General features: G+C 42.3%; 2 protein-coding genes and 1 long non-coding RNA gene across 7 annotated transcripts in view; 1 reads left to right on the forward strand and 2 right to left on the reverse strand.

Annotated features, from left to right (window-relative positions):
- The window catches only part of LOC310687144, a 34,310-nt gene extending 33,333 nt beyond the window's left edge, over positions 1 to 977 (reverse strand). For all 5 annotated transcript variants that reach the window (XR_014516264.1, XR_014516265.1, XR_014516266.1 and 2 more), the window contains exon 1: positions 512 to 977. This is a non-coding gene — a long non-coding RNA (uncharacterized lncRNA). The remainder of the gene's footprint in view (positions 1 to 511) is intronic.
- Positions 1 to 21,316, forward strand: part of CACNA2D4 (calcium voltage-gated channel auxiliary subunit alpha2delta 4) — a 165,971-nt gene that overhangs the window by 86,382 nt on the left and 58,273 nt on the right.
- Positions 2,920 to 19,317, reverse strand: LRTM2 (leucine rich repeats and transmembrane domains 2; the record flags this gene model as incomplete). The annotated part of the gene is given in 5 exon segments (XM_083461801.1): positions 2,920 to 7,861; positions 10,095 to 10,685; positions 14,111 to 14,264; positions 19,251 to 19,286; positions 19,288 to 19,317. Coding segments are annotated over 5 exon segments (1,269 nt in total). The 3' UTR covers positions 2,920 to 7,403.

A 21,316-nucleotide genomic window follows, 5' to 3' on the forward strand; every position in this document is an offset into this window, starting at 1 on the left:
GCACCTGGATACTAGGGGTTTTGTGCATTGCCTTGGAAATTGCATGATCTGTGGCTCTAATTTGCAGTCAGTTTATAGCTTTTCCCTTTGCGCTTTTGTGATGGGCATATCTGGCTTTCTGGATTCTAATAACTGCACAAACTACTACAATAGCGGAATAATTTTGTAGTGCTTTGTATTGAAATGTGACTCATGGCTGTGCAAGTGAGCCCTGGGCATGGTTATTAGTTCTGTTCCCTCTTTGACACCCTCTCCTCATTTCCGCTCAAAAAACCAACCCATGCTATCTTACGATACCAGTGCATAATGTAAAAACTGCTGACTTCAGTGGCAGTGGGAGCTGGGAAGTGTAATCCTCACAATATGAATTTCCATCACCAGTTACCCAAGAGCCTTTTAACTAGAAATGCCAATGATTGAACATGGGACATAGCCCCTCCCCATAGAGTTATGGTCAGAAGATAGGGAAATGACAGCAGCAGCGAGTGGAAAGAGAGTGAACAGCCCTTACTTTTCTCCTTTTGGAAATTCAGCTGAATTGCTTTCTGGCTTCTATATGTCTTCATTCCTGCTGGCAAAGGCTTCAGCAGTCTGTACAGTCTGACATGCAATGAAATGGAGAGCAAAGTAGAGCTGTCCTGTGCCAAGCGCCCTCCTGGTGGGGTTTCTGTACTACTTCCACAAAGTTCTGGAAATGATTCAAGTTCTTCACATTAGGGAGCGTGTGTCTGAAGGAACATATTTTCAATTCCTCATCAAATACACATAGATTTCTTCATTTACCTCACACCCTTGGCTTACAATACCCTTAAAGGCTAAGTCATTTAGAGCCAAACCGGCATCTAAATTTGGATCTGGCGCAAAGGCTCCGCTGTGCCTCTCCATCTCGGATGACCTGGATTTGTGTCAAGAGAAAGAATGGCCAGAGAAAAGCCCTTGCTTGTGGAGGAGAGCTACCTTTTTAGAAGGCAGATGGAATGTGGGGGCTTGGGATCGTCTATGACAGTTGAGAAGTGACAGTTGAGAAGATCAGAGAAAGGAATATCTGAAGAGCAGCTGCTCATGGAGAGGCAAGAGAGAGAGATTAGGATGATGAAAGAGACCAAAAAAAAAAGGGAGGGGAAAGGAGCAATATCGCATGCTGGAAGGGAGAGGTGTGAAAGCATAATTTGCACAGTGCTCCCTAGCCAGTCAGCTTGTAAGGTATTAAACATCCAGTAGCAAGGATAGGTTTTTATGGACTAACCTGCACAGTTTCTGCTGCATAGGCCATGTGGCACCCTGTTTTGCTACTATATGAGCATTTCCTGATGAGTTAGGAGTGTCAATCCCTTGCCCCCAGCACATGGTCAGTGCATAACAGGATCTTGCTTGGATGCAGCTTGAGTAGGTCTGAAGAATTCTGGAGCACAAGCCAGCCAGTGCATGCCCAGTTCAACAGTTGACGGGGATGCAGATCCAAGGAGCTGTAAAAGTTGCATAGCATAAGGGCAGCGTGAACAAGCCCCTAAAAAAGAGGGTCACATGGATGAGGATGACAGGTTTAGTGCTGGTATGATGTAGTAAGTTCAGAATGTCTAGATGTCTCTGGGCATGTAACTCTGAATGGAACACTGCTATGTGAAGGGCCTTGCGCTTAAATTTATTTATTTATTTCATAAAAATTATACACCGCTTGATTGTTTGAAAAACCTCTCAAACCTCAAAGTGGTTTACAAAAAGATAAAACAAGAAAATCAAGAAAATTTACATTACTTTAAAACATACAAAAAGTTAAACTATTAAAAGAAATTAAAATTCATACCAGCGCTCCTAAGCATCTGGCCTAAACAAGAATATAGTGGTACCTCAGGTTAAGAACTTAATTCATTCTGGAGGTCCGTTCTTAACCTGAAACTGTTCTTAACCTGAGGTACCACTTTAGCTAATGGGGCCTTCTGCTGCCGCCGTGCTATTTCTGTTCTCATCCTGAAGCAAAGTTCTTAACCCAAGGTACTATTTCTGGGTTAGCAAGTCTGTAACCTGAAGTGTCTGTAACCTGAGGTACCACTGTATATTTAGCAGGCACTAAAAAGAATACAGTGAAGGAGACTGCTGAATATCAATAGGCAGGGAGTTCCAAAGTGCACATGCTACCACACTAAATAATTTAGTTCTTACAAATGCTGAATGGGTATTATGTGGCACCAGTAGTAGTTCCAGTTCCACCAATCAAAGCGGTCAAGAGGGCACATGTGAGGTAAGGCTAACTCATAGGTAAATTAAGGTAGTGACTTGTTGATGGCTAGGAAGTCTTGGAGGCAGGGTAAACAACATAATGCCCTGAAGATGTTGCTATGCTACCGTTCCTATCTGCCCTTGGAATGATGGGAATTGCAGTCGAAGAACATCTGGAGCCCAATTCATTAGCTACCCCTGTTTTGAATTATTAGATAAATAATAAATAAAGAGTTTTGTGGCACTTTAAAGACTTTTATTGTGTGAGCTTTCATGGAGTAGAGTCTGCTTCATCATAGGCATGTTTATCATTAGTTAGGGTGTGTGTGTGTGTGTGTGTGTGTGTGTGTACACACATTCATGCTTGATGAGTTTGTCTGCTAACTGAGGATAATCATATATCTCATAAAATGAACTTAGTGAAAACATATGCCACAATGCATTTGTTAGTCTTTTAAATGCCACAAGAATTTTGTTGTTGCTCCAACAAACTAAACTGGCAACCCCCCTTGGTGCAAGATTCGTAGAGGTGTGGTCCAACACAAATTAAACAATTGCCTTAGCCTCACTTCTGGTCCCTTCTGTTTCTTTGTGTATTTGAGTATTTCCCCTTTATGTCAGAGAATCTCTTGCGCTCATTCATTCTTGCAGAAAATTTGCACAGCAGTAGGTTATTTCCACAAACCAAACGTAAAACAGGAGTTGCATAGGAAAATACATTCTTTATTATTCTTCTAAAACAACAAGCCAGAAATATAATATACCTTCAGCTGCTTTTTAAAAACTGGTTCTCCCTTAAATTCTAACAGAAAAAAAGGATTGTATGTGCCATCTGTCCTCCTTTCAAGACCCCCCACCCCGAGGAACTGTGCCTACCTCTTGTTTTCTTGGGTTAGTCTGACTGTACCAGGAGCTAAACTTTCCTTGGTTGCTGTAGTGACCTACCAGCACAGGAAAGCACATTCTTGTCTATATCCACCTTTACTAAAGGAATTAGGTTGTCCTTCATTATGGCTTTTTGCCAACATTTTTTTTAAAGGGTAGTCTCTCCTTAGCTGTCAGCTGCTGGCTGCACCTAATAGCCTGGAGCATACTAAGGGAGTTTTCACAAGTGATGTAGAAATTTTTACTTAAACCTCTTGTATGCCGGATTTCTGCAGTGGTGTTAACAGGTGCATGCATTATGAATGTTTGCACTGCATCCCTTTCTCATTTCTAATTATCTTCCAATCTGTTTTGATCAGCACCAGTCAAGCCCACAGGAGAGCTATGCTGCTTCATTTACAGTGATGGCACTTTGGCATGTGTTTTCAAAACCAGGCCTACTCATACCTACAGAGAAACAAACATCAGTCTGGTTATTAAAATTAATAGCTGGATAGTTTGAAAGTTATGGAGTATTAGGGCTATTCCCTATGTTAGATCCCATAGTAAGAGAGTTTTCAAGTGGCACATTAATAGGCATTATTTGTGCCATTTGTGAAGTGCCCTGTGGTCTTGTATATACAAATTTTAACATTGATGGCATATCGCTAAACTCCCGAATAATCTCAGCATAACAGTTACACATGCATATACTTCTGATAGTATTTTGGTCTTATACATAGGTAGTTTAGTACAGGTATGCATGCTGATCTCTAACCAGTAGAAAGAGTATACTGATTCTGCTGAAGGGCCCTATTGCTAAGGTGTTCATCTTCTCAGTTCACTTGAACAGCAGTTCTGAAATGTTATACAAGTGAACCTCTTTTTCAAATGGAATAAGTATTATGAAATTGGTAGATCCAAACCCTTTCTTCTTTTGATTTTCTATACTGCCCACAGCCAGAGTATATACTTATAGTAGCCATATAAGAATCAGATGGTCTAAATCCCTGTTTTTTCAATATTGTGGTTTTATATGAATGGAAGATGATGGGATGCAAGACATTTTGCATATTTTCTGAGACTTCATAGTTCCTCAACCCTAGTTCAAGAATGCTAAATGATGTAACAAGATCATTCCAGACCTTCTGATTACAGCTGAAGGCACAGTTTCCCAGTAACTTGAAAGAGGACACTTCCTATATTGGCTTATTGCATTCTTAACAGCCCATTTTACTACCCAAGTACTCCAGTGTCTTTGGGACCAACATTATCCATTCAACACCCCTACTTTTCTCAACAAACGCTTACTTTGTCCCTTCACTTACTTCCCCTTTTCAGATGTGGATTTCGAAATGTGGAAGTATCAGGGCCAACCCTATGCCATAACAAATGATAAATTGGAATAAAGTTTAAAGTTGTAATTAAACTCACAACATGGAAAACAGAAAATGTAATTGGCAACAAAGGGAAACCTGCCAAAGGTGAGACTAGGGAATGGAAGAGGAAGGGGATTCCCCCCCCCCACCTAATTTGCGCTCCTCAATTCTTCTCATCTTCTAAACACACATGCACACATCATTTGTTCTGTGCAATCATGTCATAATTATTTCTTAGAAGTAAAATAGAGATCTATAAATATACAGCTCTGACAAAAATCCAATTTCAAGTATAATTGTGCTGTCCAGTATGTATGTTACAGAGGTACGTTCCTTTGGGAAGATTATAGAGACAGTAAGGTTGGAATTGTATATCCAGCAGGCAGAGTGCCAGTGCTAGTTTGTTGGGTATATATGCAGTAGGAGCAATACAGGCATACATACATACATTAGCTAGAGTCTTTAGTAGCCTAGTTTTGCCCATCAGTCTGGGATAAAGCAGAAGTGGAGTTGCACACTTTGAGGGACTACAATACATACATGGTACGTAATGAGAGAAAGAGTCTATCCTCCGTTCTTGGAATTTGCCTCTTACCTTGATGCTGACCTTCTGCACGGATCTTAAAATTAGATGCCATAGCTATATTCACCATTTGGATACCACTTTAAATTGTGTTGTTTTACCATTTTGATGTTTGCTGCCCTGGGCTCCTTTGAGAGGAAAGGTAGGAGATACAAATTTAATAAATGAATGAATCTCATTTCCCACTGTCTCCTCTCTAATGTTCCATGAGAATTTTTTTCCTGCCACGCCTGTCTGTCTGAAGGTTATTCCCTCTTTGGGGATGTGGTAGTTCTTTGCTAATAGGATGGTAGAGGGTTGAATTACTGCTCCCAAGATGTAATCTTGAGTCCTTCACAGTGTTCTTGTTTGCTGACAGGAGATTTAGGGATGAATTAAAGGAAAGTAAGCATTGCTTCTACTCAAACCAGCAGCAACAGTTAAAGAAAGAACTTGAGCTTATTGAAAGGCATAAGAATACGACAAAAGAAGGAAGAATTCTGAAGACCTGCTCCATGCCCAACTAAGGTGATTGTTGGGCTCTGCTCCTGAGTTGCTAGAGAGATACCTTGGAATCTGGGCCAGCTGCCAATTTTTTTTTTCATGACTGCAAGGATCACAGTATCCACAAAAACTGCGGCTGCACGACCTCTCGTGTCATCTTCCTATCCCAGGAATACCCGCTGTGACGGGCTAGAGCAGGTTACCATGGCAATATGTGCTCTCCCCTGGAGACAGCACTTTATCCCACTTTCAGTGATATAAAATGAGTCCTTATGTTGGTTCCCTCCTCCCTGCCATCAGTTTGAAAAGAAATGAGGCTAATGTGATATGCTTTGAGCTTGGGAAAGATACCCTGCATAAGAATTCATGTGTGTTCAGTGTGTATGTGCACATGCTTGTGCTCATGTATGCATCTGTGTGTTCCTTGAGTGTATGTGTGTATTATATGCATGGATGCTGCAGAGAATATTAATGCTACTCTCCCTGTTTTTGAGTAGGACTCTTGCATGGCTGCTTACATGCACCAGTGTCATTCATACATGCCTATATCAGTAGAGTGTTTGCATGAAGAGCCGACCAGCATTGACCCTGAACAGCATCTCCTCTCTCTACATTTTACACGGATACTCCTTGATGTCTTATTCATGGCTCTAAATCATTTTGTCCAATTCTCCCCATCTGACCCACACTGTGTTACATTGCATATAGCCACATTAATGATTCTGGTTATGACCTACAGTGTGTATTGTTTCCATAAAACCACTTCCATACTCCTCCCCACCACTACCCAAGTCCTCAAAATACTCTTTCTAAGGAGATCAGAAAGGCTGTTCTCCTCTTAAATCCCTTCTAGAGACCCACTTCTGCCACAAAGACTATAAGAGCCTTTCAGATTAATTCTCTAATATCCCAGAAAAAATGTTTTCCCTTTTGGAGGATACACATTAGCCTTCCCAAAGTAACTCTCCTTTTAATAGTCACGACCCATCCTTCCTTTATTTCACCTTTGCTGCTTCTTCAAATACTTTTTAATGTCCTTCATTGCAGGGATCATAAATTATCATCCATATCAGACAGTGGCTGGCACACTTTATAGCGCTCTACAAATAGTAATCTACAGATGGTATGCAAAGGAAAGAGGTGTGTATATGAATAAGTCTGTGTATATATGTGGGTGATCAGCCTATGTTAATATTTTTATTTGTCTGCACCCTTTGTTGTGTAGACTAGACTACACAACAGAGTGAGTATACGCAATGCGTATTTTTTATGTAAAAGGATATTAATTCCTTTGTAATGTTAAAAACAGGAAAGTCAAATTCCCTGTGGATATTGTGCACTCAGTTACAGGCCTTTCATCAGTTCTGGGCTGGCTGTGAACTGGGTTTTTCTGAATATACAGCTAATGGGAAGGAGTAGATTGTCATGCAGTAATATCAGTGACCCAACCTGTGAAGTTTAGACACTTTCACAGGAGTTGTCTTAGTGCCTTTGGCTGCTTGTTTTGTTGGTAAAAGATTCTGTGGTGGTATGGGAGTTTCTGAAGGCGTCAGGAACTGAAGCAGAGGCAAGATAGTGCTGGGTTGGCTGAACTTCCCCATAAATGAGCGTCTGTGGGGAGTCTTGTGCAAAGAGGAAAAATGATAAGCACTTGAGGTCTGACTACAGTTTATTCACTTGGAAGTACATGAGGACAGAGGCAAGTGAGAGGGACTTGAACCCAGAGCCAGGTGTTCTGAACCCAGAAGCATGTTTTACTAATTGGATGAATGGAACAGCAGCACAGTCCATCTGTATGTCTTGGAAGATGTGGAAAGGCCCAAGCCATAGGCCTCTCATATCCTGTTCTCCTCTGCCACTAATTTCCAATAAGGGATTCATGCCACAGAGGAAATCTGCTTTTGTTCCTCATGTTCGCCTTCTGTGTCACCCATTAATGGCTGCCTCTTCTTCAGCTCCCGATGGTACTTAGCCATGAGAGATGCATAGATACAGCCATATGCTGCTGCCACTACCATCATAATACACACGATGCCACAAACCACCCCAGCTATGATGACTGTGCCAATGGCTCGGCGCACACTGACAGGCCGGTATCTTTGTTTCTGGGGGCAACCCACACTGGGATCCTCTTCTGCTTCAGGAGTTGTTGTTTTAGGCTTGGGAGCAGTCGGGGCTCCCTTACTGCAAGGAGGACCAATATTGTCCAGTACGGTAGAGCTGTTCTCATCCTCCAGCTGGGAACAGTAGTTAAACATCTCCATGGGCACCATGTGCATATCTTTCCCCCGTAGCTCCTTAGGCAGGGTACATGCCAGTTGGTCTATCTTTCCTCCTGTCCCATAAGAAAAAAGAAGCACATTCAGTACCTTATTTTGGTATCAGATCACATCATGCTCAGAGCAATAATTCATTTCAATGCAGCTGCTGTGGCTGAGCAGTTAAATATACAGGGATAGTTCCCTCTTCCTGGGGCGTAGCTTATGCCATATGCTGAGAGTTTCTAGGAGCTGCAGGTGAGAGCTGAGTGCAGGTTGGGGACCAAAGGTGGACAAACTACCCCAGAAGGAGCATGGTGGCAGTACCCCTCTCCTAACACCCCAGGTGGGGGTAGCTGATGGATTTCAAGCCCTTGGTGAGTTAGGGACTCCCCCTGTATGCAAAGACAGGCTCCGAAGCAGATGAGACCAATAGTGGAACCAGTGATCAAGAAGGCAGTTTCTGTATGTGCTGTAGAGGGAAGTGAGGGGCAGATGGGACTCATCAACCTAGGACGATAGCCCATCTAGAAGTAAAACTGTGATCCTAAGCCTCTGCTGCCTTGTAGGATATCTTCGGAAGAAGAAAAAGCTAAGTAATAAACCCTACAAATCCAGTGTGGAATCCCTAAAATGGTTGGATGGCACCTTGTACACCTATGACATCACCTGCAGCCAAGTTGGTGCTCTGCTCTCCTTTGGACCACATCAGTGAGGCCCAGGACCTCCATACATACTGCCTAGGCTTGCACCCCAGGAAGGTCATTTAGGTGCTGCTAATGCAGCAGTTTGATTTTACCTCCCAGGGACTCACTCCATCGCCTCTTTAGACAGATGGATGCCAACAACAAAGCCACACACCCACCCCTTCTTTAACTAAGCATTTGGCCATTTTGAGTCAAGAAATGTGTTACACAGAGAACGTTCTGTTTGGAAACGGAAGCATTTTTCTAGGTGACAAGTGTGAGACCCAAGACAGTCTCAAGTTATGGGGATAGTTGTCTTTGTGGAATATGCTGAAAAACACCAGCTTAGCTATTCTTTTTCCACAGCCTTATAACCACCAGCAGTGTTGATAGTGCATAACTGATGTCACTGAGATTTTGTCCATGAAACTCAGAAGCCTTCATAGGCTGAAACTTCTAATAGATTAGAGTCCCCTAAATAACGTGTGGCTAAACAAGAGTCCTCTGTATCCATCAGCAAAACAGATATTGATTGCTACCCTAAGAGATCCTGCTACCTTTAGCCCTTTATTGCTTTCTGTTTCAACACAATGTAAGAAGAATGTCCTATACATTGAGGCTGCTTTTTTCCTGTCTACTAACACTTTATAACAATGTTTAACTTGCCCTTGGCCCAAAATCAGACTCACAAGGTAAATTGGAAAAAGAATTTGAACAACAATCAATGACATTACTAAGGGAGAGAGAGAGAGAGAGAGAGAGAGAGGAACTTGCCTGTATCAAAAAGGGTAGCCAGCAATTAAAGCTCTTGCTTTTAGCTCAAGTTATAGTGTTTCAGCAGTTAGAAATATTTAACATTTTCCATCAGTAATAACAACATACGACAGTTAACTGACTCAAAGGTTACTGTTAATTAACACATCATCATTGACATATATGCTGCTGAGCCATTTTTCCCCCAGATGGGAGAACCTAGATATAAAATTATGGTTGCCTGGGCACTGGCTCTATTGAAACAGTGAAATCCCCATTGAGAGAGCAGAGGTCAAAGTCCACTGTGGGAATCTTGCACACAATTGGTAGTACTAAGGTCAAAATCCAAACTGCGCAATACGACCACTGACCTTCCCTCTGCTTTGTTTGGTGTTTGGCACCAGTGAAATTGCCTTATCAAGGAAAATATCTGAATGCATTCTGTAATTCATTTTGCATTCTAGCAACTACACGTTCCCCTGATCTTTTCCCCACTGTAGCGATTTGCAGCCAGTGAATTTGGAAACTCCAAAATGATCAGATGGGCTTGACCCCTTCCTCATCTTGATCCCTTCAATTATATCCTCTTCTGAAAGTTTGGACAACCGTCAGCATTTGCAAAGAGAAATTTGGATGAGAAGATAACCTGCAACTCCAACTACAACATGCGACTTTGTAACATAATACGGCAGGATTATAATGCATAGTGACCATTCTCCATATCTGAGAATTAGAATTTAGGTCAGCCTGATCAGTCCAACTTTTCTCTCTTTTCTGTCTAGCTGCTCCTTTTCAGCCCTTTATAGCCAGGAAAGACTAGGAGTGCATAACCTTCAATATTGAGATTTGGACCTCTCTCAGTGGTACCTACCTCTGTAAGAGAACCATTCCATCCAGTATTTAAAATCTCTCAGGTTGCAGTCACATTCCCAGGGGTTGTCCCCCACTTGCAACTGTCGCAGGCTAACTAAAGGCTCAAAGGTCACCCTGTCCAAATTCTGCAGGCGATTTGACCTGAGGGAAAGCCAACGGAGAGAGGGCAGGTCATCAAAGATGCCTGATGGGATTTGAGCAAGCCCATTGATGGAGAGGTCCAGCTGACGCAGAAGAACAGTGTTCTGCAGAAGATCTTTATCCAGGCTCCTGATGCTGTTGTTCCTCAGCTGTAGTTCAGTGAGGTTTACTAGATCTCTGAAAATGTTCTCAGGAAGTTGGTCTAAGAAGTTGTTGGAAAGATCCAGTCTCTGGAGGGCAGAGAAATTGGAAAAAGTTTCTTCTGGCAAAATGCTGAGTTGGTTGTTGAGGAAAAGGAAGGTCCTGGTATTTGTAGGAATGTCCAAGGGGATTGATGAAAGGCCCAAGCCACTGCAGTCCACCTCTAGAGTACCGCTGTTGCATTTGCAAAGGGAGGGGCAAGCAATGAGGGACTCTGCTGCACAGAATGAAAGCCAACAGGCAAGCACTGCAAAAGAAAAGAGGGGGAAAGAACATGTATTAAAACATCATCATTGGTAGACTGTATGCACAGTTTCACTTAAGATTTTTGCCTTCCTTTGCAGCCAGATGCAGAATGTCTTCTCATGTCTAGTGAGAAGAATCTACCTTGTGGCCTGATGCCCAGTTGGTATGACCCTATATAGGATAGCTTCTTAATAATCTCAGTTCTCTTAATAGTCTGTGATTAGAATGATAACCAAATGAGCTTCCTCATGGATGAATCCTTGTATTGCCAGATGGATTCCCACAGTGTGAACTTCCTTTTAGCCTTTTATGAGCTAGCAGGGCTAAGGAATAAACATTCTTACAGTATGGTGGGGGAGAAAGGTCAGCATATTCCCAGAGGGCTTTGCTGCCTGATTCCAGTGTGCTTCAATATAATAGATACAATAAAGCCAAGCGTGATGGAAGAACAACTCAGAGCTAGAATAGAAAATTGCTAACTCTTTCTAAATTATCAGAATAGTTTTGATAATATTTGATTGGACACCTTTAAGTTGTTACTTAGAAAGCAAATTATCAATTCATTGTGTTTTCTTAAGAACAGGATTTGTGGTGGACAGAGATGATTTTGACTCCAGTACAAATTTTAATGTAGTTAGCATTTTGCAACCAGTGTCCAAAGACCCAGGTTACTCATGAACTACTAAAATCCATGCTACATATCTAAGACCTAAATAGTGAAGCCTGAAAAGAGAAACCTTGCACAATTTTCTGAAGGTCAACAAATAAGCACTCAAAGGATGAAGTAAAGCAGGCAATAGGTTTGAAAGGTGTGTTCCCCCAAAGAAAATGCCCTTCCACCTGCTTCCCTCCGTGGAATGAAAGAATCTTAAAACTAGATGGTTTTACCTGATTTTAATAACTTAAAGGTGAATAAATGTTCCCAAAGTCAGCAGCCCTTGATCTACAGTTGAAAAAAAGCATTGCAAACTGCTTTCATTTTCTAAGCACATCATACATTTTGGATTTGGGTTAAATCCAAAACCAATGAATATGCATATGGACCTGAATACTGATACCTAATTCAAGGGCTAAATCCAAATCTTATACCTGTTTCCCACACAGTCTTTGGTATTAAGTAATGTGGTATTTGTTGAACCATTTCAGGTTCCAAACAAAATCTGTAATCTGAAGGATTCTTAATAAGTTTCTTCCTCTCAGTTAAGTGAATTGACATCTATACAGGTCCAGCAGATGCTGATTCAAGTTTCTACCCCAACTCTCCTAACAAAAGTTAAGCAATAGGCGGTGAGGGTGGGGGGTGTTCTGTGGCCTCACAGCAGCCTTTCTACTAAGAAGAGGCCAGGGTCAATAGCATAGATGTTACAATGGATGCCATGAACCCAGAAAACAGATCCTGTTGGCACCAGAGTTGGTATTCTCTGTCTAGAGGTATTTAATTCCACTCAGAGTATCTCATTCTATGGATGTAGGATGATGCTTGAAAGAACAAGAGGGAAGGGAAAGTGACATGAATTGTGCAAGTGATCTTGCTTTTCTTGGATGCTTGACTGAAGTACCATATTAATTATACAGTGATATCTGTGATGATGAGAGCACATTTAGCTGCTTTGTGTACAGGGAAAGGTGAGAATGTATCAGGTAAGGCTATATAGGTGACACTCTTCTATGTCTGTTTTAGCAAATGCCATCCTTTCTGCTCTAACCCCTAGTTGAGCACCTCTGGGAAACCACCATTAGTACTGCTACCCCTACCAGACATCTGGGTGCATAATTTCCTGAGAATTTTAATTTACACCACAACTCTACTACTATAATGATGGCTGAGAGAGGCAGGGGGACAATGTTACATGTTTTCCTGAAGGAAACTCCAACAATATCTAATAGGCAAAAATGTAAGGTCATTGTGTGGTTAGTTAGGGATACAGGTATGGTTACTTAGGTCTCAAAAGGCAGTGTGCCTGTGAATGCTCAGCAGAGCAGGTAGGAATTTTTTGTCTCATGAAAAGTAGCATTAACTACTAAACAATAGTCTAAGTGAAATATTCAGCATACTGTATGATCTTATGTCAAGAAAAGGTAATGTTACTTTGTGAGATGTTCAGGACTGTAGTAAGATGATCCAGGAATATAAGATTAGGTCTGGGCTCAGTGGCATTTAGAGTAAATAATTTATAATGGCAATCTAGGAAGCAAGGGTGTATAACAAAGGCAAGGCTCTTAGGCAAAAGGAAATAATTTCCTCTGTAAATATCATCGGCATCTTGTGTTCTGACCCCTAGTCTTTCTTTTTGGTGTGAGTCTATACCCCCTGCCTAGCTTAGCTGCATGTATCCTCATTAACAAAAATAACTCTCTTCATAACTCACTGCAGAGATGGCTTGGTGGTTCCACTGGAGTACGCTTAGACTGAAGTCCTGTACTTGCTTATCCAGGAATAGTTCCCACTGAACTCAATGGGATTTACTTCTAAGTAGCTCTGCAGAGGTTTGTGCTGTTAGCCTGCCTCAAACTTCTATTGTTCCTGCTTTATCATATCCACATTTTTTTAAGCTCTGGAGCTAATGCCCCAGCAGGGATTGTTCACTAAGAAGACGAACAATGTGAGCTCTTTTGGAAACTATTAGTGGGAAAGAAATGTTGGTGTGTGCATGCAAATATTACACGAAACACATCAACATACCACTGCTTCCACTTCTTCCCCCTAGTGCATGACTTAATTCAACTTCTTGAACCTCATACTGTAAGAATCACCGCAATGAGTAGTTTAATGGAATTGGGCCAATATAGGCTGCTTCACAAATGACACCATCTGGACTTTGACATTTGTAAAGCTTGTGAATATAGTTAATGTGGTCTGTAACATAGGAAAGAGCAACTTAAAATTTAAGTATAGTCCTTTGCAATGTGACTATGACAATTGAATAGCCTGGTCAATGTATGGCATGACTGTCACGAATTGAAATGGTTTTGAGATGTGCATCACAGGTCCTCACGTCATTAATTTTTCCCTATGAGTGTTTGGCCTTCTCTGTACTGCAAAATAATGGGTGTTATATTTTCAAGAGGGCAAAAATATTAACTTTTGTGGGTTGTTGTGATACCAACATATACAGGACTGACTGTGGAAGGTGATAGAGGTTCCTTTGCATATTGGGCATCGTTTCAGGCATTAAGAGCAAGTTGGTACCCACTCTTTTACCACTCTCAAGCCTGTTCGAATCACAACCTGTAACCACTGATTATTATTATCTGCAACATGTGAAAGCACCATTCTTCCTTCGGCATTACACTTCTTGTCATTCATGGGGGGGGGGGGAATCTGAGCACTACACTCACTATTGAAATAAAAACACTCTCCCTTCCCCCTCACTTGAGAAATAGGGGACAACCTCCTGCTTAGCAAACAACCTGGGCAGTACTTACAGCTAGTTTTTCTCCATCTCAGGGAAAGCCTGTTGCTCCACCAGTAGCCTCCACTCAGAGACAGCATGATGGTTACTGTTTTCCCCGTGGTGTCTTGTGCCTGCCAGCCAGGCTGGCACACTTTCTTGCAGGAATGAACAGCAGTCTGACGAATCTAGAAGGTAAAAGCAGAACAAAAGAGCACATGGCTATCAGGAGTCTAACAGAATCATATATAGGTCTGGAAGAAACCTCACTGAAATTAACTGGCTTTACTATCAGGCAAGGTGAGACGTCTTTAGTAAAAAATTTAATAAAAAAAATGTGCTCACTGAGGATTGGCAGAGGGAAAAGCATCTCCAAAACTCTGCTAGGTATGTGTAGGGAAGTTGGAGCAATTTTTCTGGGAAATCTGAATGCTCAGAGTAGGCATGGTGCCATCTTGGAAGTGCTTCTCAACTGCTGGTGAAGGGGAAGGCCAAAAAGATGAGATGAGGTGGCTGGCAGGGGAGTGTAGAAAAAAGGCTGAAAGAACTCTGCCAACCCATAGATATAAGAACACCACATTTTAATAGACCTTAATCAGAAAGCAATATTAGATAATGAACAAGGATTGTTCATTGCTTTGAAATTGGCTATATCAGTACAGGTGTACTGGAGTTTTTTAGCAGAGAAATGCATAAAGGTAGCTGGAAGGGGTTTAAATTGCATCATTAATTACTAATCACATAACAAATGATATCCAGTTTGTGTGTCCAACATTCCTTGTCGCCACACATAAAGTGCAATGAATTGCATTTACGAAATATTGCAGTTTTGATAGCAGAAAAAATGCAATGTTGCTACAACAAAAGAGTAAACTTGAGGGAAGATGTGCAGATTATGTGCAACAAACAAGAAACAATTATGGAGGAACTTGCACAAAAAGGCCTGAAGTAGCCTCTTTCCACTCCATGTCTGGCAGTATTGATTCGATGCAATCCCTCTTCTGCTCTGTGGGGAAAAACATTGCTCCCTCTAGGAAACTCTTGAATCTTCCCTGTGCCTGCCTTACATGTTTCCTGTGTCTGTTAAGTTCAGAGCAGAACTAATAAATCACACATGGAACTGCTTGTTGGAAGTTCCTTGCTAGCTAGGTTGAGGACACCCTCCTACTCATCACCCCACTTTCCCCACTGCAAATGCTGTCCCATGCCCACACACCCCTAAGACATATAAACATTCCCAATTAATAAATGGTACCATCATGGCTAAATGTAGTGGAAATACATTGTATAGAGTCATGGTTGCCTCAGTTAGTTTGCAACAAGAGAAATCCCAGTGCCAGTTTTAAGCCCGTTCAGAAGCTAAATCTTCTGACCTGAACATCCCGCCTCTAATCCCAGATGTGTGTAACTTCTCACTGGCGAGAGGAAGCCATTCTTCATGTGCTTAGAGACACCCTAGAAGCTGGTTCACAGTGGGGTTCAGTGGTAGAGCATATGCTTTGCATGTAAAAGGTTCCAGGTTCAAACCCTGGCGTTTCCAGGTGGGACTGTGAAAGACTCCTCTCTGGAACCTTGTGGCCAGTAAGTGTAGATGACAATGAGATAGATGGAGAGCGATCTGGTGGTATACATTTCCTGTGCTCACCATCTCATGACCACAGCATCAAGTGATGACATGCATGTGTGACTTGGGCTGTTGAAGGTTTAACATCACAGACCTTTCGTGCCACTTCATATACAATGCTGTTAATTAGTTCAGATAGTCGTCTGATTTTCAAGTGTATGAGCATAGCTGTCAACGTTTTTCTTTTTTTAAGGGAAATTCCCTTATTCTGAATAGGATTCCTCTCAAGAAAAGGGGAAAGTTGACAGCTATGATCAAGAGATGCACATGCACAGGCTTGGGTGAACCAGTGCTGGGATTACTTTATTCAATCCAAGTCTACTTCACATGTCCCCAGCATTAGGAGGAAGTTGGAAGGCTAGACCTGGTGAACCGCAAATGTATCGCCTAGCCTACCAATTTCCGTGTAGTCAGCTGTGGTGCTGCACTGAAATCAGGGCTTCAGAACCCACTGGGAGAAAATAAGTACATAAAATGCATACAGTCATGCCCCTAGAGACATGCTTGGAGCTCTTTTGTGCTGCTAAGCTTCCCTTCCCCCTCATCCCTTCTGGGTGACAAAGCGGGGGAGATGCCTGCAACAGGAGTTCCCATCTCCCAATTTTGAGGGGAGAGTCCTGGTGGTTTATACAGATTTAATTTTGCAGCAGCTGAAGAGCAAACAAATGAAAGCAGAGGTATGGGGGGGGTGCAGGAATTACATTTTAATCTAAAGGAAGTGTCTGTATGTCAGAGGAGGTGAGCATCCTAATTAGAAACCCCCAAGATAATCAGTTTTATCCCCTGGTGATTATAATGAGCCACCATGACAACAGGTTCTCTCCCTGCCCTTTAGCTACCAAAGGCAGGGGCAGGAGGGGTCACTGTTTCTGGGAAGCGTCATTTACCGCTCCTCCTGCTGCTTTTTCAGATTTATTCAGGGGGAAGCTTTGCAGCCCACCCACTATTGGCTCAGAAAGGGCGAGAATGCCCACTAAAATCCGGCTTCTCCTCCCTCCTCCCTCTTTTCCCAGTTCCTCCCCGCCTGCTCTTGGAAAATGTTATGTCTCCCTTTTGGCTTTATTTTTAGATTTGTATAATATGCCCGAAGCTCAGTCCGTGTCCATCATTTTCCTTTCCTCCTCCCTCCCCTCATTCATTTATTTTGATGGGCAATCAAATCCTCCCAAAGGCTCTTAAAATCACACAGCACAGAGGGCGAGAGGATTTGGTGTGATTCGTGAAAGCTGTTGAGAGAGATAATCTGACACGAGGATGCCGAGGTGAAAGATATTAAGAGCGTTTACAAAATATCTGCCTGCCCCCCCCCACAAAACACACACACAAACCACATTCCAAAAAAGAGAGAGAGAGTTGGAATCTCTCCTTGCACTTCCTTGCAAAAGGGAAAGCCTCAAACCCCTTTGCGCCTGCTAGAGCTCAGGGCTCCCACCCCAGTGCTCTTAACCAGCCGCTGGAGCATCCTCTGGACATATTCCTTCCCTCTCCCCCTTTTTGCCAAGACACAGCAGGAGCACTTACCTGAAGATGCTCTGCTTATCAGCCTGGGCTCTGGCCAAATTCCACCTTCTTTCCTCTCTTTCTCTGCCTCCTTGACTCCCAGCAAAGAGGTTTGCTCCTCTCAGAGTCTGTGTCCTATTTAACTCCCCTACCCCACAGGAACCAGCAGCAGAGTTAAGCTGACAGCCACAGAGACTTAGCAGGCTGCGCTGGATGGCTGGGCTGGAGAGTTGATCAGTTTCAAATCCTGTTGTGGAATGATCCTGTCCTTCCCTCCCTGAGGTATTAGGAACTGACTGCCACTCTCTTTGCCTCTCTCATTCCCACCCCCATCACTCAGCCTGGTTTTGCTCTACAGCTGCTGCTCTGATGTTATCAACAATCCACCTGTACGGCTGGGCTCAAGTACAACCAAAGAGACGTACACCTTTCAAAAGGACAACTTAGCAATGCTGCTACCTGATTGTGCTGAGGATGTGAAGGCAGAAAACATATTTCTTTAAAAAGGGGGGGGGGAGCACTTGAGCTTGACTGGGAGCCATGCCAGTCTTTAACCTCAACACTCTTTCCCTGACTCCTATGTAAATTGCCTGTTGTTCTTACTTAGGGTTGGTTTGCACATATCCACATTTCTCGTGGCATCGTGATGGCTTGTCTGTGTGAATGGGCTGTCACAGATCACACATCTCGGTTGCATCCTTCCTATTACCCAAACAACACCTTGAACACAATGTTTTTCTTTGGAATGTCAGTTCACACAGCTAATATTTATCAGTCAAGTGCAAAAACAAAAAACAAAAAACAGGTGATGTGCAGGAATTGAAGAAAAGGCATTTTGCATGTTTACTGAGGCACTGTTCTTACTTCATATGCCCCAAGGCTGTGTACTAGCATTAAATACGGGTTCCAGAGCTAAGGTCTGATGAATCTTGGCTCAAATTAAGCCACGTGGAGAGCTTTAGCTGCCCCCCCCCAGCCGCTGAACCCTAAAATCTGTGTTCAATACCATGACCTAGATGGAAATCTATGAAGAAATAACAGCAAAGAAGTTGCTTCTGAGCATGTGCAAAGTGCATTTCCTATACCTTTGAATCACCACAAAAGTCATCATATTCTTTCTCTTTCCCTCTCCCTCCCTCCCTCCCTCTTTCCATATGTGTGGGCATCTAGATTAGAGGATTTGACTAATTTGAGTACAATCCCCTTTTAAGAAACTTTTTCCTGAAAGAGGCTACCTTTTTTAAAAAATAAAATGTTAAAATCTATTTCAACATCAAGATTAACTACAACAGAAACATTTTCTGGAACGCATTATACATAATTAGCAGTCATTTGGGAATGATAATATTCCCTTATTTTAATTAATAGACTCTTACATCCATCATCAATTTCATGTATCACTCATGATTACTATTATTATACTACTTTGAAAAAGTCTGCATGTAGAGTTAATAGATCACATCCTCACCATATATTTAAAGCACTTTTAAAGTACATGATTTTCACCAAAGAATCCTGGGAACTGTAGTTGCTAAGGTGCTTGGAATTGTAGCTCTCAGAAGGGTAAAATCAGGCAAAATATAACCAATATTATTATTTTTTATTAGTCTGAGAAGTAATTGTGCTGTGGTTTGGGAGTTAAATATCTATTTAATATTCTTGTTTTACCAACATCATTCAGACGCCTCATCAAAATGTATCTATTAGAAGAAAAATACCTTTAATTATTTTAGTTGTTTCTTTCCAGAAACCTAGAGTCTTTGTGCTCTTAACAATAGCATGAGAGAGAGAAATTCAACAAGCACACCCTTTTTCTAGATCAGTGAGGGAAACTGTGTCTGTTGAATTCTTGCTCATCTCACAAACTGAAGGCAAGTTGGAGTAGCTGACATGATACCCTCCAGATGATGTTGCATTTAAAGTCTCATTAGCTCCAGCCAGCATGGCCAATGGTCAGGGCTAATGGGAGGGCACCATGTTCACTCCCCATGAGTTAAAAGAAACAGATCCATTGTCAGAAAAAATGAGAGGTAGCAATTCTAGTCCTCACCCTAAAGCATCCTCTGTACCACTTCTCTTCGGTTTGTTGGGTCAGGGGGGACCCACAAGTGTGTCATGAGCAACTTGATCTCGGGTGGGTCACAGCAGAATCATAACCACCATTTTCTTTTTTCTCTATGGGATTTTTGTAAGGAAAAGCGGGGGACAATGCATAAAAGAGGATTGTAGCAGGTACACCTTGGTCGCATTTACAATGCATATTGCATTTACCAAGGTTTCCCTTTCTATACTTTCCTGATACCTGGCAAATGAGAAGCAAGCACAGGAAGATGAATATGTATGATTAGAGAACTGGGTCCCATGTTGTAAGTTTCAGTTAAAAGGGGGTCTTGGGTTTGAAAAGGACTGCTACTCTTCATAATTCTCCTCTCCCTTTGGGGAAGGACTGTGGTTCAGTGGTAGAGCATCTCCTTTGCAAGCAGAAGGTCCCATGTTCAATCCTTGGTGTTTCCAAATCTTAGTGTATATAGCAGGGGTGGCCAACTCCCAAGAGATTGCGATCTACTCACAGAGTTAAAAACTGACAGTGATCAACCCCATTTTGGGAGGTTCAGGTCAAAGTTGTTGAGCTGCTTTTTTAAGGAAGGAAAGCCCTGTTTTTTAGGGGAGCCAAGGTTGTTGAGCTTCTTTGGGGGGAGCCAGTGATCTACCACAGACGTCCAGTGATCTACCGGTAGATCACGATCTAAGTGTTGGACGTGCCTGGTATATAGTATTGAGTTAGATGGACCAATGGTCTGAATCACTATAAGGCAGCTTCCCATGTTCCTGTGTTCGCTGGTGTGGGCTTTCAGATTAAACCACGCAGAGCATGTGGTAAAGTACATCTGACCCTCATTGGGATTTGAATGTCTGGATTAGATATTAGGTAAAGGTAAAGGTACCCCTGCCCGTACGGGCCAGTCGTGTCCAACTCTAGGGTTGCGTGCTCATCTCGCTCTAGAGGCCGTGAGCCGGCGCTGTCCGAAGACACTTCCAGGTCACGTGGCCAGCGTGACGAAGCTGCAGCTGGTGAGCCAGCACCAGCGCAGCACACGGAAACACTGTTTACCTTCCTGCTATAAAGCGGTCCCTATTTATCTACTTGCACTTGAGAGTGCTTTCGAACTGCTAGGTGGGCAGGAGCTGGGACCGAACGGCGGGAGCTCACCCCGCCGCGGGGATTCAAACCGCCGACCATACGATCGGCAAGTCCTAGGCACTGAGGTTTTACCCACAGCGCCACCTGCGTCCCAGATTAGATATTAGGTTCTGATAAATCAAGACTAACGCTGCTGCTGCTGCTGCTGCTGTTATTTAGTAATCACCTTCCACATATATGTCTCAAGGTGATGTATAAAATATAAGCAAAAAGGAAGAGCAAAATAATTATAAACATCACAGAAAATAACAACAGTCTTTTTAAAAAAATAAAAAACAACCACCCACAAATAAACATACAAATAGACGCCCCTGGCAGCATGAACTACACACTCCAAAACATGGGATTGTGGCTTTAAAGCCCTAACCTGTTTTGCTATCTCAAATGGTTGAGCATGTAGTTAAGTATTACTGTGCGGTGACATTTAAGTGTGTAGTCACATGTCCCTGAACAGACACAGGGTATCAATCTGGAAAAAGTTAGGTACAGCGTAAGACTGAAATCATAAACATCTTATGTAGAAGTACCCTCCCTTAAAAGAAATGGGATTTATTTCTGAGTAAATGAACCAGGCAACTCTGCTTAGATTTATCTGTGTGGGCATAGGGGTGTGTGGAGCCCAGTAGTAGAGTGGGGCGGAGCCCTGGGTTTAAACAAATAGATCTGCTGTCATAATATGTATTTTAAACCCTCATGAAGATTCATGTTAGCAACTGAGATAGGTTTTTCATTATCTTAATTGTATTATCCTTTACAAAATGTGCTTTCAGTGTGTACATGTCAGCAGGCTCTCTATAGAATCCATGCATGTTTGCAAACATATGCGTTTATAACACATGCACAAACTTTCCTCCACATATTTCTGTCAGTATAATGTAATGTCTATATTTGTCAACATTGATATCATAATCTTC

The sequence above is a fragment of the Podarcis liolepis genome (assembly GCF_965112155.1).
Source record: "Podarcis liolepis genome assembly, chromosome: 10".
Lineage (NCBI taxonomy): Eukaryota > Metazoa > Chordata > Lepidosauria > Squamata > Lacertidae > Podarcis > Podarcis liolepis.